General features: G+C 47.2%; 1 protein-coding gene across 3 annotated transcripts in view; it reads right to left on the reverse strand.

Moving 5' to 3' along the window:
* The window catches only part of SGSM3 (small G protein signaling modulator 3), a 276,018-nt gene that overhangs the window by 46,825 nt on the left and 207,097 nt on the right, over nt 1-22,096 (reverse strand). For all 3 annotated transcript variants that reach the window (XM_085601237.1, XM_085601236.1, XM_085601238.1), the window contains 3 exons: nt 19,513-19,567; nt 6,385-6,434; nt 5,642-5,794 (listed from right to left, as the gene is read on the reverse strand). In XM_085601237.1, coding sequence (XP_085457363.1) covers nt 5,642-5,794; nt 6,385-6,434; nt 19,513-19,567 — 258 coding nt within the window. The remainder of the gene's footprint in view (nt 1-5,641; nt 5,795-6,384; nt 6,435-19,512; nt 19,568-22,096) is intronic.

The following is a 22,096-nucleotide window of genomic DNA, read 5'->3' on the forward strand; positions in this document are numbered from 1 at the left end:
GAGGACGGCGGCGCGCTTGAGCTTATCCATCAGGCCGTTCACATTCCAGGACAGGATGCACATCTGGGCCTTAGGGATTAGGTCTTCCATGACAGCAGCGGGAGCGGAACGCGCCGGGAGCGACGCGGCCCAGGGATGCCAGGAAGGCACCCTGGAACGGGTCTCACGCTAGGGAGAGCCAGCGGACGGCGGGGGCAAACGGACGACGGCGGAGTGCGCGGCAGTGTCTGCATGGAGTAGCGCGAGAACACATGGTGTAGTGCTGCATGAACGGCTCATTGGAAAACAAACCCAAACCAAACAAAACACCCTCCCAAGGAGGAACAAGCAACGAAAACCCAATCCCAACCCCCCACCCCCCACCCTACACTTCAGGAACGGAAGCATCTGTCGCCCTAACTGAACCAACATGTACAGGACCCCAAGCGTGGGTGCTCGGGTACAAAGAGCGTGGTGGACCCCTCCAGAATGATGGATTACAGTGTCTTGTCCTAGGTTGCTATAGGAAATTTAAGGTTGCGGAGCCCCCCCTCCCCCATCATCGGGCAGGGTCGCCGCCCCCCCCCCCCCCCCCCCTGTGGATGGAGAAAACAAAGCAAAGGTCACATAGCAGGGCTGCGGGAAAGGTCTGACAGGTCAATAGGTGCTTGGAGGGGGGTCTGAGACCCATCCGGCTGAGGCGACAGACGGCGCCGAGACCCCTCGACCACCAGAGATGATGTCCCAGACGAGGCAGAGGAGTCTCTCTTTTTGCTGTCAAATAGGCTCGCGGACCTGGTCCTGGCCCCTGGCGCACCACGACGTCGTCGGGAGTGCGTGCGCTTCTTGCGCCATGAGCGTTGGGACCCAACCGCAGCCGGGCCCCGGGGCACACTACTGGGCGATACCCCTCCGGACCGGCACACTGTTTTTTCTTCGGTGAGCCAGACCCACGCTGCCCTGGGAGTGTCAAAGAACAGTGTCTTGCCCTGGAAAATGATGCGCAGGCGAGCCGGGAATTGGAGCTGGTATTGGAGGCCCAGGGAGCGCAGCTTTTGCTTCACTTCCGTGTTGTTCTTGGACCTCTCGGGTGTAGTCCAGGAAGATCATAATGGTGTGGTTATTAAAAGTCAAGGGGCCGCTCACCCGTGCCTCTCGGAGGATAGCGTCTCTGTCCCTGAAGTTGAGGATCTGAAGAATAAAGGGGCGCGGGGGGGCCCCCACTGGAGGCCTGGCCGCCAGCGACCGGTGCGCCCTCTCCACGACGAACCAGGTGGACAGGCTCGTCGCCGGCATCCAGGACTTGAACCAAGCGTCCAGGAAGTCGTCAGCTCGGCCAGACTCGACCCCCTCCGGAAAGCCCACCAGGTGAAGGTTATTGCGGCTGGCGCGGTTTTCGGCATCCTCCGCCCGTCTATGCAGTTCCTTGGAGTGGGTCGTGAGCTCCCGGACCTGGTCTTGGAGCTGGCGAATGTCGTCTTCCGCCGTTGAGATCCAGGACTCCGTTTCCGTAATGTGGGCCGTGGCGTTGCGGAGGTCCTGCCGCAGGAGTGTGACATCTACCTTCACTTCCCCAACCAACCCCTCCAAGGAGGTGCGGGAGGCATCAATGGCTTGGAGGATGGCAGCCAAGTCTTTATTCAGGGCCGGGGCCGCTCCCCCACTCGCACCCGGCGGGTCCGAACTCGCAAACTGGTCAATCCTCGTCTGGTGGGACGCCGGCGGCGGCCTGGGACCTTTCTCCTTGCCCATGGCGGCCCCCCGGGAACAGGCGCAGGGACCGAGGCCAGGCAGGGCGGACCGTCAGATTGTCTTCACTCGTCCGACAAAGCGGCCTCCGCACCAGGCCGGGGACGGAGAAAGCGGCGGGAGGGGTAGGGAAGGGGTTCAGAATCCAACGAGCACGCCACCTCCCCAGGGGGATCCGGACCAGGCCTCACCCACCTTGCCGCAGGCCGCACCCGTGGTGGTCACCAGTCGAGGGACAGCGCACGGGCCGTCGAATCACCGCCATCTGCCCCAATCCACGGGGCCGTCCCGGTCAGCGGGGCGACTCTGCATCAACCCTCGATCCCGGGCCAAGCGCAGCGTCGAGGGGGCCACTCCGCCCGGTCAAGATGGTCAAGGGGAGCGCTCCTACCGGTAGTGCCTCCCGGTAAATGTTGCAGGGCGGATGTAGTCTCCAGCGGCCACCAGGCCCATCTCAGCGCCCCCCACCACCGATAAAACATCCCAGCCCCACGTTCGGCAGCCGCCCCCGGAGTCCGGCGGGGACGTCGCCGCCCTGGGGACCGGTAGGCTCTTGCTACTGTCCTGAAAGGAAACCAGGCCTTCAGTCACCCCGGGAAGCACGCTAAGGGGCACTGTGTGTGGGTGCCACCAGGTTCGGCCGCACTGCGCTGGCCGCGGCGTCGGAGTTCTCAATCGGGAGCGTTTCGCTGGGCCCTCCTGACGAGTACTGCGTAGGTCTGCTCAGCCGTATGACAGGACGGAGGGGGAGAAACAGCAGGAGTCCCAGATGGTATGCCGTTGCCACATGCAGGTACGGGTGGGGGCCGTGCCGGGCGGATGAGGCAAGGGTTCCCCCGTGTGCGCCCAGGATGGGCTGGTGTAGGGCTCGGGGTCGGCTCCGAGCCGCGTCCTGCAGCGGAGGTAGAGGGTGGGCGTCGACGATCGCCGGGGCCGATCCCCTGGACAGGCCCACACAGCTCGGGCCGATCTGCCTGCCGAACAGGGCCCCCCCCTGCCACCGATCGCGGGCCACCACCCCCGGCAGCTCTGGGGGCGCTCACCTGCCGTCGCTTCCCTCAGTGCACTGGGGGTCCGATGGGGGCGCGGGCGCCGCTCCGCAAACTCCGACAACCGGCGGCCGGCCGCCACCAGTCGCGCGGCCTTCTCTCCTCGTGGTGCGCCGCGGACTCTCGCAGCCCTCCATGCCGGCCGCGGAACCGTCCGGGTGCGCCCTGTCTCCCCGGTGCGACTCACGGGTCTCCCAACTCGGCTCCGGTGGCTCCGAAACGGCCAGAAACTTCACCGAGGGTGGGGCAGCAGCTCCGCTACATGTGGGGACCGCCGTGCACACCTAGGACAGTCGTAGCGGATTCAGGGCGGATGCGAGGGGTCAGGCATCCAGGAGCCTCACATCAGTGCGGCCATCTTGGTTAGCGCCACCTAGCGCTCCCGTACAGCAAGTGCTTTTAAAACCACAATATACAACGCCCCCACTCAAAGTCAGCACCCGTTGCGGTCACACCGGTCGCACTGTCCTAGAGCCAGCTCTTCTCCGGGGATCCTGTGACCTCAGTGATAGAGTCACTGTTGCTCTAGGGTCCGCTACTTCGTAGGCCTGTCTGCAAGACTGGAGGTGAACTTCAGTATGGATTGTGGTGGGTAAACCTTCAAGGTGAACCCACACTTGCCACTGCTAGGGTCCACCTGCTGGTGTTAAGACACCAGGGCTTTTCCGGATTTGCAGGTCCTTCTAAGGTCTAGCATGGACATGTGCTCCCTCGGGAGTGTGGTCTGGGGGACTGCTCATGAAGGCTGAACCTGGTTCCCCAGTTCTAAATGTGGCAGCTCTGCCCCCAGTACTACATCCGCTCCCTCTCAGAACACCATACTGCCCCACTGAGAGAAATTCACACTGCCTTCAACTACCATCCAATTTGACCTGCTATAAACAACTGGATGCAACTCAATTCAAATTACGCACTAGGCAAGAGCAATATACTCCCTAAAGGAAAAAGTAACAATATCCTGGAAAAAGCAAACACTCATAGGGAATGAAAGATTAAATAAAGCATGCGAAATGTAAGCAGGAACAACATGGTGAACTTAACGCTTTTACACTCACTATTCAGAAATCAGTGAGTGCCTCTGCCTGAAAACTACAGGGCCCAGAAAGGACCCATTTCAATGTCCACTGCTTATATGCTCACAAAACGTAAGTATGGTTTAAAAAGACCACATTCGTGAACACAAAGCCGCCGTACACATTTTGTTTTCCAATCCACCCATCGCCAGGTATTGCAGTACCTCCAGGTTTGGCGCACTTCCCCACCGGGGGAAAACAGCACTTGACTGGCAAACTCAGTAAAGTGACGCTAATGTTTTTGGGGTATGAATAAAACCGATCTGGCCACTTTAAGAACACTCCGTCTTGCTTTGTTTAGTTATTGATTTTTCATATTTTGAACCTTTTATTTCCGAGGCTGCACTTTGGAATAGAAAAATGTCAAAACGGCATTTCCAGCAAAAGTGGTTTTCTTTTTTGCATCCATTTCACAGGGGAAGAAATGAACGACAGGAAGAAAGAGGGTGAGAACCATTTCTTGAGTCATGGTTTTCGGTAAGTGAGGAGGAGCTAGACAGACAGAGAGAGAGGGAATAAGAGTAAGAAAGAGGCGGCGCAGCTGCCAGCGTCAGTGCAGAAGCGGACACCTTCCTTGTCTCGTCTGGGCAGGAAGCAAGAGACCTTCACAATGGCCTACAATCAGCCCGCAGTCGTGTTTCATTAAGACAAGACATGCATCAAGTCCAAAAGCACAACCTGTAAAGCACACGTCGTGCTTTTGGACTTGTTGCATTTCTTCTCTCAATAGATGCGCGGCTGGGGGCTGAATGTGGGCCATTGTGAAAATATTTGTTCATTGCAGCGCATGACGGTGTTGCAATTAACAAATATTTTCACAAAGGCCCACAAAGAGCCCTCAGCAGCGCTCCATTAATAAAGAAATGTGGCAAGTGCAGGAGCCCCTGTGGGCATAGGCTTCCCGCAATCAACAAATTACCGTTTTTCGCGCCGCTCGCGATTTAAAAGTGTGCGGCGCGAATGCTCACCCAGGATGTGCGCACTTCACACCGGACACTGCGCGCTTGGCGGCACAGAGGTGCGCGCGCGCAGCTTTCAGGGAACACTGGTGACAATAGAATCTTCGTATTCCTTCCCCAGCAAACTAGCTTTGAGAGAATCCGTGGGAAAGGTCGCCCGTTCTCTGGACCTGGCCTGGACCATAATAACGGCTGCAGTTTAAACAAGGAAAACGGGAACTAGCATTTCCTTCTTTTGGTATCCTTTAAAAAAAACTGTAATCAGCAGAAAGGAGTTATATAGGGTAACATGTTTATTTATTCTACACTATAGGTCATTACAGGAAAGACAGTATCTGCATGTTCCTACACAATCTGAGCCACAGTATTTGTCAACCTGACTTACATTAAACAGACTAACATCTTTTAATTACAAACATTAACTTATTTTTGGTGTGTTTGATTTCACAGTACAGATTCAGTTTCTTTTCTTCTTGTCTGCAATAATCATGGAAAGCTAGACACCCAGGATTTAAGCGGTTTGAGGGAAGAAGGACGATATAACCATAGATCATAAGTAATAAAGCACCCCCTGATGTGCAAAACAAAGATATTGCAATTCACCTCAGAGTTCCATGGCCTTATAAACTTTGTCTGCCTTCAGCATCCATTAATCTATATGGTCATGGAACTCTTCTGTGACTTGCAATATCCTTATAACGTACAGCAAAGGGTACATTTTCCCCATATATCCTCCGTAGACCTGCGTTTCACATTTAACCCTGTACATATTAAAAGGTGCAAACACTACTGCCTTAAAAAAGACACCACACTGAGTCTAGAGGCAGCTTACCTCTTCGATGAAGAGCCATGGGTGGCAGGGGCCCCCAAGCAGGGATGGCTTCTTCAGGCCATGATCAAAGATGGCCTTGAGGCTGGGGCAGAGAGTCCCCCGCACCAGATCGGTCACTCCTTCTGTCACCGAGTCATCTCCTGCGATGGAATACTGCAGATGTAATAAAAGAGGATTAAAACAGCAAACCGGTCCTGGGATCTAACTCCAGGGAAAAAGATTCCTTTAACAAGCCGCCAAGACACTCTGCCCATTGACTATAAGATTCTCCTCAACTGTATAGCATCTGCTTGCAGGACTATCTTAATGTAGGACAGGCAGCGGCTGTGCGCCTTTGGTTGGAGTTGTGTATCTTTGATAGAAAATGGGGAGGGGCTTGAGGAGGCGGTTCCCTTGTTTAACAAGCTATCACAGCTAGGAACTATGTGAAGATGGGAATATTTTGAATCAATCCCACTGCACTCCATCACAATGATGGCACATTGCCACTGTCTCCCCAGGTCTATGTGTGTGTTCCCTTGAAGGGGACCTGCTGGAGACCTCACGGGGCGTGAAGCCCACCACATAATGATTCTGCTGCAGACAGCTAACCAAGCCCCTCATACAGGGCGCCACAAAGTGAACATGTCAGGAGACGTTAGCAACCCTTACATTTCCGCACCCCTCTGAGGAATCCCACTTACAGAGGAAGCCCCGGGGGCAAAAGTCACAGTCACACCAGTCTGGACCACGGCCGCACTCACCTCCTTACTGCGCTCGTCTAGAACATCCACAAACTTGGCAGGAAACCACCCTGGGAGACAGGCAAAAACAACAATTATAACACAGAGAGGATGTGAGGCAGAGGGAAGAGAGGAAAAGGAAGAAGTGGAAAGAGGAAGGAGTTTAAAGAAAGGAGGCAAGTGTGTGAAGGGGTAAGAAGAGGAAGACAGGAGTAAAAGGGGAAGAAAGGAGAAAATAGGAAAAAGAAAGAAGTAAAGGGGAGGACGAAGGTTGGAGGCAGAGACAGAAAGAAGGGAGATAGGTAGGTGAAGGAAAAATGAGAAAAGAAGTTAAACCAAAGGGAGAGTTAATAGGAGTGGGAAGAGCAACATAGGAGGGACATGAAGGAATGGGAGGAGAGCTTTCTGAGGAAAATAGGGAAATGGTCACAGTGTACCCCACAAAGCTGTGCTCTCCCCTCTTCATCATACCGTAATCCACAGCACAGAGACCACCAATAACTCTGGACATGCTGCAACAAACACACACCTCTCACTCAAACGGTAAATTATACGACCTCCAGACATCCCACCCCTTACTGGAAATACAAGTACCCTTGGAGTATTACGTTCAAGTTTATTTATTACTGCACAACTGATTAACGCCATTGCAGAGTGATAAACCAGATTTAAAAAAAAAAAAGAAATACAAAAAAAACAGCTTGATGAGGTGCCAGACATTGTCATGTCATAAGTTACAGTGTAATTACAAATAAATAACCCTTATAAAATGGCGTAACTGAAATGAAAATGTCAGGCACTGCCATAGCACCAATTGTAGTATGATTTAAAATGTCACAACATCAATATTAAAAAATAATTTGTTCCACCAGATAACAAGATATTGCTCAAGTCTTCTTCATGATATTAGTATGAGGTGCTGGTGGCGGGTGGTTGGTTCCAGACATTCAGGCACTGATGTGCGCTATGTTAAAAGTGCGGGTTTCATTGAAAATGCCAGACACTGCCATAGCACAAATTATAGTGTGATTTAAAATGGCATTAAAAAGGGAAATCATTTCACAAGATAACAAGATTTTGCCCAAAACTTCTTTGAAATATTGAAAGTGCTAGCGACTGGCTCTTAACGTTCAGGTGGTATTGTGCGCTTTGGTGAGCGCGTGTGTTTAATTACCAGTGGTAAGTGCTTCATGCATTAGTGCTCAATCAAAAGTGCAACCGAAAGGATGATAATTTGCATGCACTGATTCTTAAAAGTAGAGAAATTTATGGAAAAGAATGTAGTATGTTGCAGCTTATAACCCAGGCAAAGTTACTGGTGAGGTAGAGGCCCTTAGCATTTTGTCGGCTTTGCTCAAAATTTTGACCAAGCCACAGATAGCTTGAGGATAAGACTCGCTGAACAGGAAGTCCATGGCTGCTTGAATTGTTCGGGACCCTTGTTTGATCCACGATTGACTAATTAGTTTTCTGCTGTCGTCAATTAGTGCTGGGCAGATACAGAGAAGATGAAATAAGCTTTTCTGAGGTTGTCCACATAACCAACGCTCGTTTGTCACTGGAAGCGTCGACCAGGATGTAATAGATCTGGTAATGTGACATTTCTAATCATGATGAGGCAATATTATAATGCACAGGAAAAAGTGTCTAAGATATTTTTGTGCCTTTTGGTGTAGCTTCTCAGTATCAGATGTGAGAAGCAGCGTTTACATTGCATGCGGTACAACGCATGCGATTACAACGCTGTTGTTACAACGCTAACCATTACAATGCAAGTCGTTTCAATGTCTTGTTGTAGAGGGCGCTCTAAACTAAAGAATAGTATAATTTACTATTCCAACACTTTCCCTACTGTTGCGCAGGCTGGAGTTAGAATGGTAAATTATACTATTCGTAAGTCCAGCGCGCCCCCTACAGCAAGTCGTAGAAATGACTTGCGATGTAATGGTATGCTTTGTAACAGCATAGTCGCTGTAATGACAGCGTTGTAATCGCTTGCGTTGTACCGCACGCGATGTAACATCGCATATTCTAAGATGTGCATGCTTTCTGGCCATGAGAGTTCGACGGTCCTGTTTGAATAATTCTTTTTGAAGTGCTTTAACTTTTTATTTTTTTATTTTGATGTGGATAGTTTTGATTCCAGAGAGCAGTGGCTGTTTTGAGTTTCAGTACTTCATTAAAGGCAAAAGTCCAAGGATTTTGAGGGACTGGATTGTTCATTATGGATGCTTTTTGCTATGAGGATAATGGGTCTGGGAGATGAATGGCTGCGTGGGTTCGCTTGCTGTACTCGAATCCCATACTTTACATCCCCAGACTTTTATAAAAGTTGATTATTTTTTAATATCCGGAATGGCTAAATGAGACACAGATGATGAATGAGTATATGTACTCCTACGGAGGGCGCTCCACCACATGCAGTGGGAGGCGTATTGTATCCTGAGCACTGAGAAAGCTATGTGGCGCTGTATATCATGAACTTTGGTCATTTTGATGGTTTGATAAGATTAATGTATTAACCCTGTCCTGAGGAGGCCTAAGAAGAATAAAGGCTGAAACGTGGTCACGTAGACACTTCTAAGGAGTCGTCGTTGTAATTGTAGTGATTGTTTGGAATTGTAGGGTGTCATACTAGAACGATTTGTACTAGTTGACTAGCCTTAAGTGTGCCACCTGGACTACCTCTCAGTGGTCCTTCCAGAACTGTAAGGGGGGACACTAGCGAGAATAATTTTTTAGGGTTATTGTGTTATACATTTATGTTTTTTGGTTTATGTATAGAATGTTGTGATATATGTCATTTTTGTGTCTTCTTCATTGATTAGGTGCTATTGTCCATGTGGATTATAAATATGTTTTGATACAATTCATCAAGAATAATAATTGTGGAGAGGGTAATTAAATGTGGTCTACTCAGAAATCACTTTGTATTTATTCCTTTATACCATTTGTTACTGTATAAAACTACGTCCCATGCCCAGGTATAAAGGGTTATTTGGGTACACCCCTGCTGATTTTGACTTGTACTCTAATCCCATGGCAAGGGTACGGACGGGCGGAGTAGTGTCTTCTTCTTATCCTATATATAGGGGAACAGGGCAGGGCTGCCCACTGTCTCCACTGCTCTTCGCCTTAACGATGGAGCCCCTGGCGGAACGCTTTAGACAAAGGGGGAGGGACATGGGATTACGCTAGATGGCTCGGTGCATATGATCTCATTATATGCAGATGACATCCTACTATTCATTAGGGACGGAGGGCAGGGTATGCAGAGAGCGTTTCATATCTTAGAAGAATTTGCACAACTGTCAGGCCTCCAAGTCAATAAACGTAAGACCCGGATTTTCCCAGTGAGACCCATACTGATTAGACTAGTGGGACTACCAGAGGGGCCAACCTGGTCACCATCCTCCTTCAAATATCTGGGTATCCAGATATTTCATAGCCAGACAGACCTATAGGAGGGGAACCTGGGAAAGGCTGTTCGTCCCTTTAAAACAAATATGTCCTTTTGGCGAACTCTAAAACTCTTAGTCATGGCTAGAATAGTGCGCTCTAAAATGGTTATATTACCAAGATTGCTATATTACTTCGTGAATCTCCCTGTTGTAATCCCCAAGAAATGGTTTAAAGACATTGACGCCCTACTAAGGGATCTGATATGGTATGGTGGTCAGCATGGAGTGTCCCTCATGGTTTTATGACAACCACCGACTATGGGGGGATTGGGTGCAACAGATTTTGAATCATACTACCTGGCAGAACAACTCCAGTGGCTAGCACAGTAGTTAGATGGACTGGGACGGGAGACACTGGTGTTATCGGGGAAACCACCTCACTGGCTACTATTGCCCAGAATGCTGCAACCAAAATATAAGATTAAAAACATGGGAGTGCTATTAAAGGTAGCCCTGAAATGCTGGGATAGATGTACAAAGCAAGGAATGAGGCTCCCCTTATATGCACCTGACCTGCCTGTGGTGGGACTGCCTCGGGAAGGAGACGGTTACCCCTTCACGCATGGGCAGTTGAGAGAATGGGTGGAGGCGGGGTGACCACAGCCCGGGACCATTACCAAGATTGAGAATTACTACCCCTTCCAGAATTTCTGGAGTACCATGAACTAGGACTGGGCCAGTTCCTATTTTTCCACGCCATCAGGGGATCAATGGCCACGCTCTAGGGCAAGGACACACACAAGCCTAGTGCACACCCGGTCCTTCAGGCAATGGTAAGGCTGGAAACCGCCAGACACCAGGTAAAATGACTGTACAGGGTGATAGTGGAAATGACGGAACAGACTCAGACTCACTTGCAAGATAAATGGGGGGGAACTAGTCAGTAGACCTCTAATTGCTGCAGAATGGAAGAAATCTTTAGGGAGAACTAGGAAGGTATCCAGGAATGCTAATTTCAAACTTATACAGTTCAATATTCTCCATATGACATACCTCACACCACATAGGCTTAATATCATGTATGGGATTGCAGACAAGAAATGCCCCAGATGTGAAGAATTAGATGCCAACTTCACACACATGGTAAGGGGTTTTACGGAAATACTGGGGTATTGGCTAAAGATAATAGAGATCCTTAACGGAGTGCTGGCGTGTGCCCTGAGATGCAGTCCCGAGGTTTGCCTCCTAGGGCTTTTCCCCGAGACCCTAAGCCTGAAAAATTGGACACAGGTTTATTGACCTGGCCTTGGTCGTAGCCAAAAGGCAAATAGCTTGTAGATGGCACTCGACTGGGGGCCCCAGAGTGTCTGTCAGGGAGAAAGAAGTTTCGACTTGGGCCAGAGCAGAGGAACGAGCACTGACCAGAGAGGATAAAATAACCAAAAGGTGAAAACCCCTGGCTGAACCATGGGCTACAATAATGAGGGCTTTGGAGTCCATAGGATCAGGGGATGTTGAGCGCTTTAGTGAAGGCCCCATACTAACAAAAGTAGAAGGGCACCCCACCATCTATACTTCATCATAGTAAAGACAGAAGAGGCTCGCCCGCAATGAGTGGAGAGTGCACGGTTTGCTGGGCTGAATGCGTGGGACCACGTCACTCTCTGCAACCCCTGCACGCCCCCCCCCCCCATCCCCTTCAGGCAGACAAGAGCCTAGACATGTGAGAACATTTCCATATGAGGAAGCACCCCAGGAAAGAGTGGCAGTTAGTTGTTGAATAAGTTTACCATACCAAAGAAAAAAGATTACGAATAAATAAAGAGATTAGCGAGAGCTACATACACCACACCAAGAACATCATTTCACCAGAAGCGTGAGGCTTGCATATAAGTAACAAATATATTTAGGATTCACTTAAAAAAACCATAGGTTTCACACATGTTCTAGTTCGCTGGACATTTCACTCGTAAAAAAACATTGAAATTCCCCCGTTATAGTTAGTTCAGATAACTATAACTCGCGCGCCCGCAATCCACGGCTGAGGACGTCACATATTACATCCCTCATGACATGGTCAGTGGCATCACTCATTACATCACTGATGACATCATCCTTGTGATAGTGGCGGTCGCGCGAGTTATAGTTATCTGAACTAACTAACGGGGGAATTTCAATGGTTTTTTACGAGTGAAATGTCCAGCTAACTATAACATGTGAGAAACCTATGGTTTTTTAAGTGAATTTGCAAGGTTTTTTAAATGCTAATTCCTAACTATAACGTGTGTGAAACCTATGGTTTTTTAAGTGAATTTGTAAGGTTTTTTAAATGCTAAGTTATGTATGTTTTATTATATTTTTTATATATTTATTTTACAATAAACTACCTATGTATATAGTTATAGATTGACTGTATCCTGTAATATGGAATGGCTCGTTTAAAAAGTTTCTTTTTTTTTTTAAAGGTTTTTCACCGAGCGCGCACGGTGCGCGCACCCCGCGATTTTTTGAAAAAAAATAAAATGTTTTTTTCACCCTTCGGGGTCCTTCAGGGACCCCCTGACAAAGGCTAGGGGGTCAGGAACTCTCTACCCTGCCCCCTTTTCACGTTCTCCACCTTTCTTTTTCACTGTCACACACAAAACACACAAAATGGCGGCCGACACTTCCTGATTTCGACCGATTCGAATGTTGACTGACATGTAACCACCAATCAGAATTACGCTCGCGCACGTTATGGTGCGCGCACCGTGCGCGCTTCTAGATATTTATGTACTTTTAACTGCAATTTTCTCAGGAACTACTGAACAGATTGACACCATATATGCAAAAGGCACATGCCTGACCTGAGGACTACCTCTTTGCCAAATTTCAAGTAATTCTGTTCAGCCGTTCGGGCTGTACCTTCGACTAAAGGTCCTATGGGAAAATGCATGGGGAAAATGCGTTTTGGGACCCCCCTTTTTTCTCAGCCCCCGCTTGACGAATCACCCCGAGACTTTCAGGGTAGGAGCTGAGCGGAGCGCCCCATTAGTTTTGAAAACTTCGCGAGGATTTGTCAACCAGCGCCAAAGTTATTCAAAATAGAATTTTCAGATTTTCTATGGAAACTCGTCCTAACTATAACTATCTACTGGCGACCGCCAGTAGATAATGGAATGATTATGATCAGTAATTGAAAACAGAATGAGGTAGCTGTCTTATGTTCTCCTACTTTCCACTCTGCCTGAGGAATAGTAATAATGAATAAATACCTACGTACGTGTTCTGGAAAGTATATTGTAAGATGAAAATTAATTAAAAATGCTAATAAAAATTATATATGAAAAAAATGGATGCTTCCTGCCAAATTAAATATTTCAGTGTTCCTATTTCGGCAGCACAGAGTGTATGTGTTCAAGAGTGCAGGCCTTCTGTTCCAGGGCTTGATTACATAACATACACTTCAATCCGATCTGAGCAGCTGAAGAATGGCTTGGAAGTTTAAATAATGATCTAAACACCAGGCTCCGGGATTTGTTCAGAAAACTGCCCAGTTTCCCGGGGAAAGCTTCTGAGCCGTATGCCAACGTGGGGATGAGTTACTATCCTCAGTAAAGGTTCTAAGGTAGGTTGTTGGTATGTTTGAAGATGGTTTGGAATGCAAATTGTAGTGAAGCAGCTTTTGGTTTTAGGTAATTCTCGTGGGCTAAATGCACCCCCTTGTCATCTAACCAGCATCCAAGATACTTGTATCTAGGGGCTCTACACAGACGGTTTTTGTTTAAATACCCTGGTCAGGGTTTGTTCATTTTCTGCCCAAAGATCACAACATTAGTCTTCTCAAAGTTTATGGTCATGCCATTTGTGAGTCTGTGTTCAAATAAGACGTTGAGCAGCCTTTGTAACCCACTTGCTGTTTGGCTCAAGAGAATGGCATCGTCAGCGTAAAGGAAGGAAGTGATAGGGCAATATCCCAGTTTTGGTGCATCGCTGATGACCGCATCCAAGGTGGGTACCAAGTTGCTCATCAGTACATTAAAATGGGCTGGGGCCGAGACACACCCTTGTTTGAATCCTTGCTCTATTGTGATCTTGTTGGAGACTGATGAGATATTGTCGAGTTTGACTCTGGCCCATGTTTTGGAACAGAGTATTTGGATGCCTCAGAGCAACGGTTTGGGAATATCCCAGGTTTAAGTTTCGCCCAGAGGAGTTCCCATTTTGATGTGATCGAAAGCCTTGCTGTAATCTACAAAATAGCTCTAGAGGAGTTGTTTTTTCCCATATCTCTTTTGTCACCATCATCCTGATTGCTACTAAGTTGTCAGTAGGGACCAGCATGGGTCTGAACCCAGTTTGATTAAGTGAGATCAGATTTCTTAAGCTTGCCCATGCTTCTAGTTCTTCCAGTAATAGGGAAGCAACATATTTGGCTTCGAAGTCTAGGAGGGCAATGAGGCGATAGGTCTTGGGGTTCACCACTGGCTGTTTGCCAAGAGGGAGGGATAGTGTCTATGATGAGACAGGTTCTAAACAGCCTTTCAATCAGTTGTGACCAAAACTCAATATCCTGTTTGATAACTGAGGCAGGAATACCATTTGGTCAAGGGGCACCATCGGCTCTGCTTTTTTAAAAATGAATATGGCAATCCTTCTAGCTGTGATAGTTAATGCTAGTTGGTATGTTTGCTCTTTAATGACCTCAAGGATACTTGGAGTTTTGTCAGTTTTGGAGTGCAGGCACTAGATACTTGAACAGTTGGATTTGGTTTGGTACAGAGTGCCGATATGTAGGGACACTCATTATTTAGCCGGTTTATTATGATCCAGAATGCTTTGAAGTTTTTTGTTCGACAAGCCATAATTACCTCTAGCTGTAATGCTTCCTCATGCCTCTTTTTTGCTTTCCACATACATCGTTTCGACGTCCCTCGAAAGTTGTTAATTTCTTCCAGAGTAACGACATTTGATCCGGGTTTTAGCAATCGGATCTTCTTATTTAAATCGTGTTTCAAGGTTTTAAGATCTTTTGTAAACCATGGCCGCGATACGATAGATCTTAAGGGGCCTGAGCCCCGGCCAGACTGCGGAGTACAAGTAAGCTCTAAAAAGGAGTTGGTGCACAAATGGTTCCCAGTCTTGTATTGTGTGGCATTGTGAAAGGATCTGGTTGTCGAGCTTGGATTTCCATGTTGAATATTTCAATGCAGTATCTGCGAACCCTTTTGATACGCTTCCAGTTTTGATGCAGGCCTCTCGAGCTGATCATCTCTAGTGTCATGAGGACCTTAGTCTGATGGCTTTCACAGCATGTTACGATGACTAAGGACTTAAAGTGACTCGTCAGCGGAATTGAGCAAAACGTGTAGTCTATGATCGTCAGGCTGGAACGGGAAAAATGTGTATAATGGGCTGGCTGGTCTTCAGTATAGCACCCGTTTAAAGCACACAGATATGTGCCCTCTAAAATGGCTAGCAGAGCTTGTCCCATGGAATCAGTTCTTTGAGGTGGGGTGATTTGTGAGGGAATTAACCACCTTGAGTCTGCTATTGCACAAGAAGAATTTCAAAGGGGGTTATGAATTGAATTTAGGTTACAATCGCCAGTCAACAGTAAGTGATCATTTGGATGAGTTAATCTGATGGCTGCGATTAATAGCTCCAAAGCCTAGAGATTTTGCTTCTTTACCAAGGCAACTGGATGAATGTACACATTTAGTAGCATTAGGCTGACTGCTGAGGGATTTTGACTCCAATTTTTGATTTCGACACGCAGGAAGTTGTGGTGGCTGGTTGCATAGATGAAAGCGTCGAAAGTCCAGCATAGTGATAGGTAGATGGATAAGCCCTCCCTTCACGTGACCCTTAGTAGAGTGCCGGGTAGCTGGAGTGAAGAGCTCGCAGTAGCCTTCTAGCTGAGTCTATTCTTTGCGCCATGATTCTTGAATGCATATGATATCATGTGATGTTAAAAAGGACTTTGCATCTAGATCTGTTAAGAAGTTTTTGAGCCCGGACACATTCCAGGATAACAAACTCATGGGTTTGGGCTCTTTCTTCATATCGGGGGCTGAAGCTGTACGCCTTTTGGGCTGGAGTCATTTTGGCGAAGGACCTACCAAGGTGGTGGCCAACCAGCCCCAATCCTATAGCTGGTTTTCCTGTGCTGGTGAGAGGAACTTGCAGAGCCTTCCTTCTTGGTCATTGGTGGAAATAATCAGACTTTGTTTGAGGTTAGTAGCAATTGAGTGATGAGGGCCTGCTGTTTTTCTAAGTAATGTTGAGGTGTGTGATGTGGCCACTTGCTACGGTTGCTATTCTTGGCTAGATCAGGAAAGGCCCGGTTAGAAAGGCGTTCTGGGTCTTGTTGAGAAAAGTCGCGAGGATATCAATCCGTCAAAGGCAGAGTAATCAAAATCCTGCATTCGTCTAGAAGAGTGCGGTTTCATATATGGTATTAGCTGCTGAAGGTGTGGACCAAATCACAGCTGTTGCTTCCTTGTGAGGGAATATGACTGAGGGAATGAACTGGATACTCACAATGTCTGTGGAATTTAAGTGCCGGAATTTAGGGTGAGAGGCAAGGAAGTTTGACTATATTCCCCCTATTCAGGATATCGTTTGACCCTTGGGAGGAGTACTCCAGGTGCAGAATTGTCGATAAAATGGCAATTGCTGGTAATGAGTTATTTTGAATTGGGGCAGTATTTTCTTTGGACGCGGGTGTTGTTGATATCGCCGGTTGGTTGCTTGTTGCCCCGTGGCTCTGCTGTTGACTTAAGTGATGTTATGAGGTTGCGTGCAACGGGCTTAACCCCTTTGGCGCTTGGGCAGATTTAATGTCCAAAGGGAAGGTGGCCATGGCCTTGTTTAGTAATTGATCGTTATTGAGTTGGGGCTCCTGAGCCAAGAGGTCTTGTGGAGTGATGGAAGTTTGAGCTGCAATGTCCGTGGTGTCCGGTGAGCATTTCTTAACGGTAACTTGGGAAGAGATTGATTTGGCAGAGTGCTCAATAGCGCTTTCAGTGTCTTTGCCCTGAGTGTTATTAAGAGTGTCTGTCATGTGTTTAGGCTCTCTGCTGTGGGGGAGTTGCATAATCTTGGAGGTGTAGTCTGCCGCCTTCTAATTTTATCCTGCTTTTTATTTTGTTTGCATTATGATTTAAGAGCTGAGCTGGATTGCCGGCTTGCATCTATGGTCATGTGATGTTTCAGTGTGAGGTCATTAACTAGGGAACCTGTCCACAAAGGTGCTGGATGGACTTCCACTTTAAGTTCTATTGTGTTATTCAAGGGCAGCCTTGATTGGAAAAGTGGCGTAGATATCGGCGTTTGTCTCGATGGCACTGGACGTTAATGGTTTGTTGGTGTCATGGGAAGTTTGGGACTAGGCTGGGCAACCTTATGCTTGTCTATCAGTTCAACTACCTGCACAAGGTTTCAGCTAATCAAGTGAAGGTATTGGCTTCACCCAGCCTGCTTCTGGCCTAAATTACCCACCTGAGTATTTGCTGTCTAATTTTAATACAGATATAATTGAAAAACATGGATCTTCTGCATGGAAAGTGTGTTTTTCTATATGACCAAATAATCAAGAAAGCGCAACTGATACAACCTATTTGATCTAGAACAGCTTTCCCAGCTTCAACGATATGGGGTGGTCTCAGTTCTTCAATGGTATTTAGAGTGTTGTATTTAACCGCACAATGCAACCTGCGACTTGCAAACATTCTCCGGTACGTAGTGTTGGTATGTTAAGCCTCTAGGGGCGAACAAGTACAGTAAAAATGAATGAATGAAACATCCATAACAAGTGCTCCCCACAAAGCCCAAAGGGCCTTTAGGTGCAGCAAAAGGAGGCGGCCAGGGTGAGAGTAGGGGAAACTTGCACTCTCACCCGAGTGGAAGCAGAGATGACCTTCCTTCAAGAAAGTAAACAGGAAAAAACACCAGCTGAGATCAGACTAAGACGATTTCAGTAGGGTAACTGGAGTTTTTCTCGAGTACAGCAAAAGCAGTTGAGCGGCATAGATAGTGAGACACAGTGGCCTGGAGACAACTGTGCATGGATATCTAAAATAACTCAGTCAGCAGTCTAAATGCATTTACAGTAGCTTATCTTTTACTTCTAGACTACAGGAGCATTGCAAATGCACATGAATGGTAAGGACATGGAAAGGCAACACCTTATAGGACTAAACAGCCAGTGGGCACATTTTTAGTAGGTGAGTGCAACTGGAAATGGTGACACACTTACACTGTTTAACAGATTAAATCAGAATTTGACAATTTTTTTTTTTTATTTGTCTTCAGAAAGTTAAAGTCCTTTAATTAGCAAATTTTCTAGTTGGGGCCTGGAATTGTCTGAATTGTTATGCTTTTTAACCCCTTCGCCGCGGCAGGAATTCCGCCGCGGCGCTGGGGGGGTGTTTGGGGGCAGCGCCGTGGCGCTGTGCTCGTGACGGAACCGCTCCGTCACGAGCCACGGTTGAGCTGTGCTCATGACGGAATGGTTCCGTCACGACTCCGCCCACTGCGCTAATCGCCCGCACAGGCGGGGAATTAGCGCCGCGTGGGCGGAGCGGCCGCCAACGGCCGTAGCATGACGGAACCACTCCGTCATGAGCACAGCGCAACCGTGGCTCATGACGGAGTGGTTCCGTCATGAGCGGGGAAGGGGTTAAGAGTGTGATGGTTAGTAGTTGTGTTGATACTGTGACAGCTTTTCTGCTATTGTCAGTGCTTAATTTGCCAGAGGGGATGGAGGGGTCTGGAGGATGGAGGGGAGATGGGAGACAGTATAAGAACACAGAAGAGACAGACAAGAGAGGACACAGAATGCACTGATAGGGGACACTCGGTACAATACAAGTGAATTCATGTGTTAAAAGCAAAGCGGTGGCAAATGAAAGAGAGATAAAAGCAACCCGAGTACATAGGAGTACCCTGGCTACACAATGCCATGAAAGCGAAGCCACTGAAGCGCCTTCTACAAAGATATGAATGCAACGCAGGGCTTTAAGTGGGCCGGGTCTCATCGGTGCTGAGCACCGGCAGTTTTTTAAAGGAGGCCTCGAAACGGGTCTCTATCGGGCTCTGTGTTGTGCCCTGGCATAGGCGGTCCCTTTTTCCGGACTGCAGTGACAGAAGGCACATGGATGTGCGCTGCTCACACTGCTCACTTCTCACTAGTGGAGAAGTTCCGGCATGAGGTCATGCCAAGTGAGCGTTGTAGGGGAAGTGAAATCCCTCTGGATTTCCCTTCTCTTTTTTGAAACTGAGGAGGAGCAACATTGTCATTGTGTCACCAGGGCTTTAAGTGGAAGCTTTTTCAATATTATATACAAGCCATAATTGCTGCATTTTATCTTATGCCACGGACAACCATTGACAAAACCAATAGTCCTGACTTGTAGGTATGATGTTACTTGTCGTAGCATATATCTGGATGTAATGATAGAAACAGCAACATACAAGTCGAGTGACACACTATGCTAAGCACAGATTTTCAGCACATGTGTTTTAAGCCACACCCTTAATTGCATTGGCCACGCCCCTTTGAGAGACCCCCCCCCAGATTTTTCATTGCACTTAAAGCCCGGATGCAACGTAAGTATAAAGTGTTAAAATTACTGTGAGGCAAACTGAGGCTTTCATGTTCCTAATCTTTACAAAATAAGTAGTAGTGATAATATTGGCTAACAATAATTCCTATCTTTGTATGTACGGTTAACGTTAGTGTTTCACAGACAGCACATCCTCTCACCTCGCAGTCCGTTCAATTCACCCACCCAGCAGTGCTCGTCTCGCTGTGAAATGATCTGTGGGGTAACAATGGGAAATAAACTTTAGAATACCTCAGCAAGCAAAACAATAAAGAAATAAACTTAATAAAGAAATGTGTCTGTAGAGGAGAGGTGTTGATTAAAGGAGCTATTTTGTCACACAAAAACACTGAATACTGGAGCAGAGTAGAAAAGCCCCAGACAAAGTACGAATTCAACAAGTGCCTTCTTTGTTCAAATATTTCAACAGGGCTAAGTGAGAGCTTGCTCAGAGGGTCTTAAACACCCCTCCTGCCTTCAACACCACCAACCTCATGCATGGGCCACACATGGATGGATGCTCTACACCACAGATACTATGAAAAACATCAGAAAGTGCCAAACTGTGGCAGGTGACTTCCAACCCAGAGTCTGTATGCACCCTCTAAGGCCTGAACTAATGTCATACTGTGACTGTACACTAGGTGAACTACTTTACCAGTATCTGCTCCCTTCATTACCTAAACCAATGCCATACTGTGATTAATCACAGTGTCACTGTTGTCTTAGTGCCAGTCTGCACCCTTCATGATGTAATTCAGTGTTGTACAGTGAATGAATGAATGAAATAAGTTTATAGAGCGCCCGTTACCCAAGGGTGTCGTAGCGCTGAACGGATCAAGAGCCGAAAAGGGGCATCAGGCTGAGGGACTAACATGGGAGACTCAGTTATTTAAAGTGGGAACAGCCAGGTCTTCAGCTGCCTTCTGTAAAGCTGCAGGGTGGGTTGTGAGCGGACTGCAAGAGGCAGGGCGTTCCATAGCTTTCCCCCCTGGTACGCAAGCGTTCTACTGCCCCAGCTCGCTCTATTAATTCTTGGGAACATGACCATGTGCGCAGAGCTAGATCTGAGGTTTCTGCTAGTGTCAGTGGCTGTGTACCGGGTGTCACTGCTACACAGGTGTCTGCTCAATAAGGCACCTAACCCAACGCCGTACTGTGAATGGACATAATGTCACTGCCGCTTCAGGGTCTCTCTGCATCAACCCAGGACATACGCCAATTCTGTACTGCGACAGAGCGCCGGGTGCCACTGTCTCATCAATGGTGGCTCGCTCCAACACCTAAACTAGTGACAGCATCACTGCCACCTTTGTGTCGGTCTGCACCCTTCAGGCCGTGCGGCAATGGCATCCCTTCACTGTACACTAGGTGTCACTGCTGTGCCTGTGTCTACTCCCTCCAGAATCTGAAACCAATACTAAGCTGTGATTGGACACAGGAATCAGTCCTGTATTTCACAAACAAGCCGGATAAGCCAAAAATATATGTGCTGGGCTCCGACCTGCTCTGGAGAGAACACGTAAGGCATGTCTCAAGTCATTTCCTTTCATATAGCGCTAAAAAATGAAGTGCTTATTTTCCAGGAGTACAGAGTTTATTAAAATAGGTGAATCTTTAGTGCCTCGTGTGGGTCAAAATATCCTGACATTCATTAAGTCGTTCCGAGAGTGTGTTCCATGGGTTACTTGTGTGATTCAGGGTTATCTGCCCTTAATCTCTTTATTTGCAGAATTTACCTATTGCAGGTTTCTACTAGAACTACATATCCTGGGGTTATCTTAAGGAAATCCTGCGCCAATTCATCCACTGATTCGTGCACGAATGTCAGAGGTGTACATATATTTAATCGGTTGTTCACATTCTCACATAGAAGGCGTTACAAAAAGTAATGTATGGGAGCCTGCAATCCCTGTAGAAAACCCTGTCTCTACTTTCCTGATTACATTCGAGTTCCGATGTCTCTAGGAGCCTGTAATAATGGCATGGCACAGCTTCTCTACTCTAAAAAGTTATTACATTCGAGTTGGGACGTCATGATGGCTGCTGCCAGAGCCATCATCCAAGCTGAAAAGCAGGTCACAGAGCAAAATGACAGCTGCAGTTAATAAACAATGACAATTAAAACTGGCCAGCGGAAAGGAGGTAATTATGGCAAAATGTTTATTTTTTGCATGCAATAGGTCATTTCCGGACGGATATACTCTCTCTGCATGTTTCGACACATTCTGACCTACAGTATTTTTCTTACATTAAACTGATTCGATACATTTTTTCAACAAATTATTAACTGCTTTTTGATCTGTCTGAATTCACATACAGATTCTGCTTTTAATCTTCATGTCAGAAACTGGAACTTGTGTTAATTGTTTTTGGAAGTCATCATTTTTTTGGGGATCATAAATGTATGTTTATTGAGACCTTTTTTTGTATTCAAAACAATAAACCAACAATCATTTATACAAATTTCCAGCAAATAGCACAATAATATAATAAACACCTTCATAAAAAGTCTAAAACATCAATTCCCGAATTATGCTATAGAATATGGCTTTAAAAAATTAACTATAATATCTCTCACTTTAAAAAATTTGCCTGACCACAATTGAAAGACTTCCAATTGAGCAAGTCACAACTAAATATTTTGTTTCTGTCCCAAGCTCAACAGCTTGTCTATGCTCACAAATCTCATAGTTAAGAACAATTGGTGGGAAGAGTGATGACGTGATAGTCTACGATAAGGAA

The sequence above is a fragment of the Triturus cristatus genome, chromosome 4_2, assembly GCF_964204655.1.
Source record: "Triturus cristatus chromosome 4_2, aTriCri1.1, whole genome shotgun sequence".
Lineage (NCBI taxonomy): Eukaryota > Metazoa > Chordata > Amphibia > Caudata > Salamandridae > Triturus > Triturus cristatus.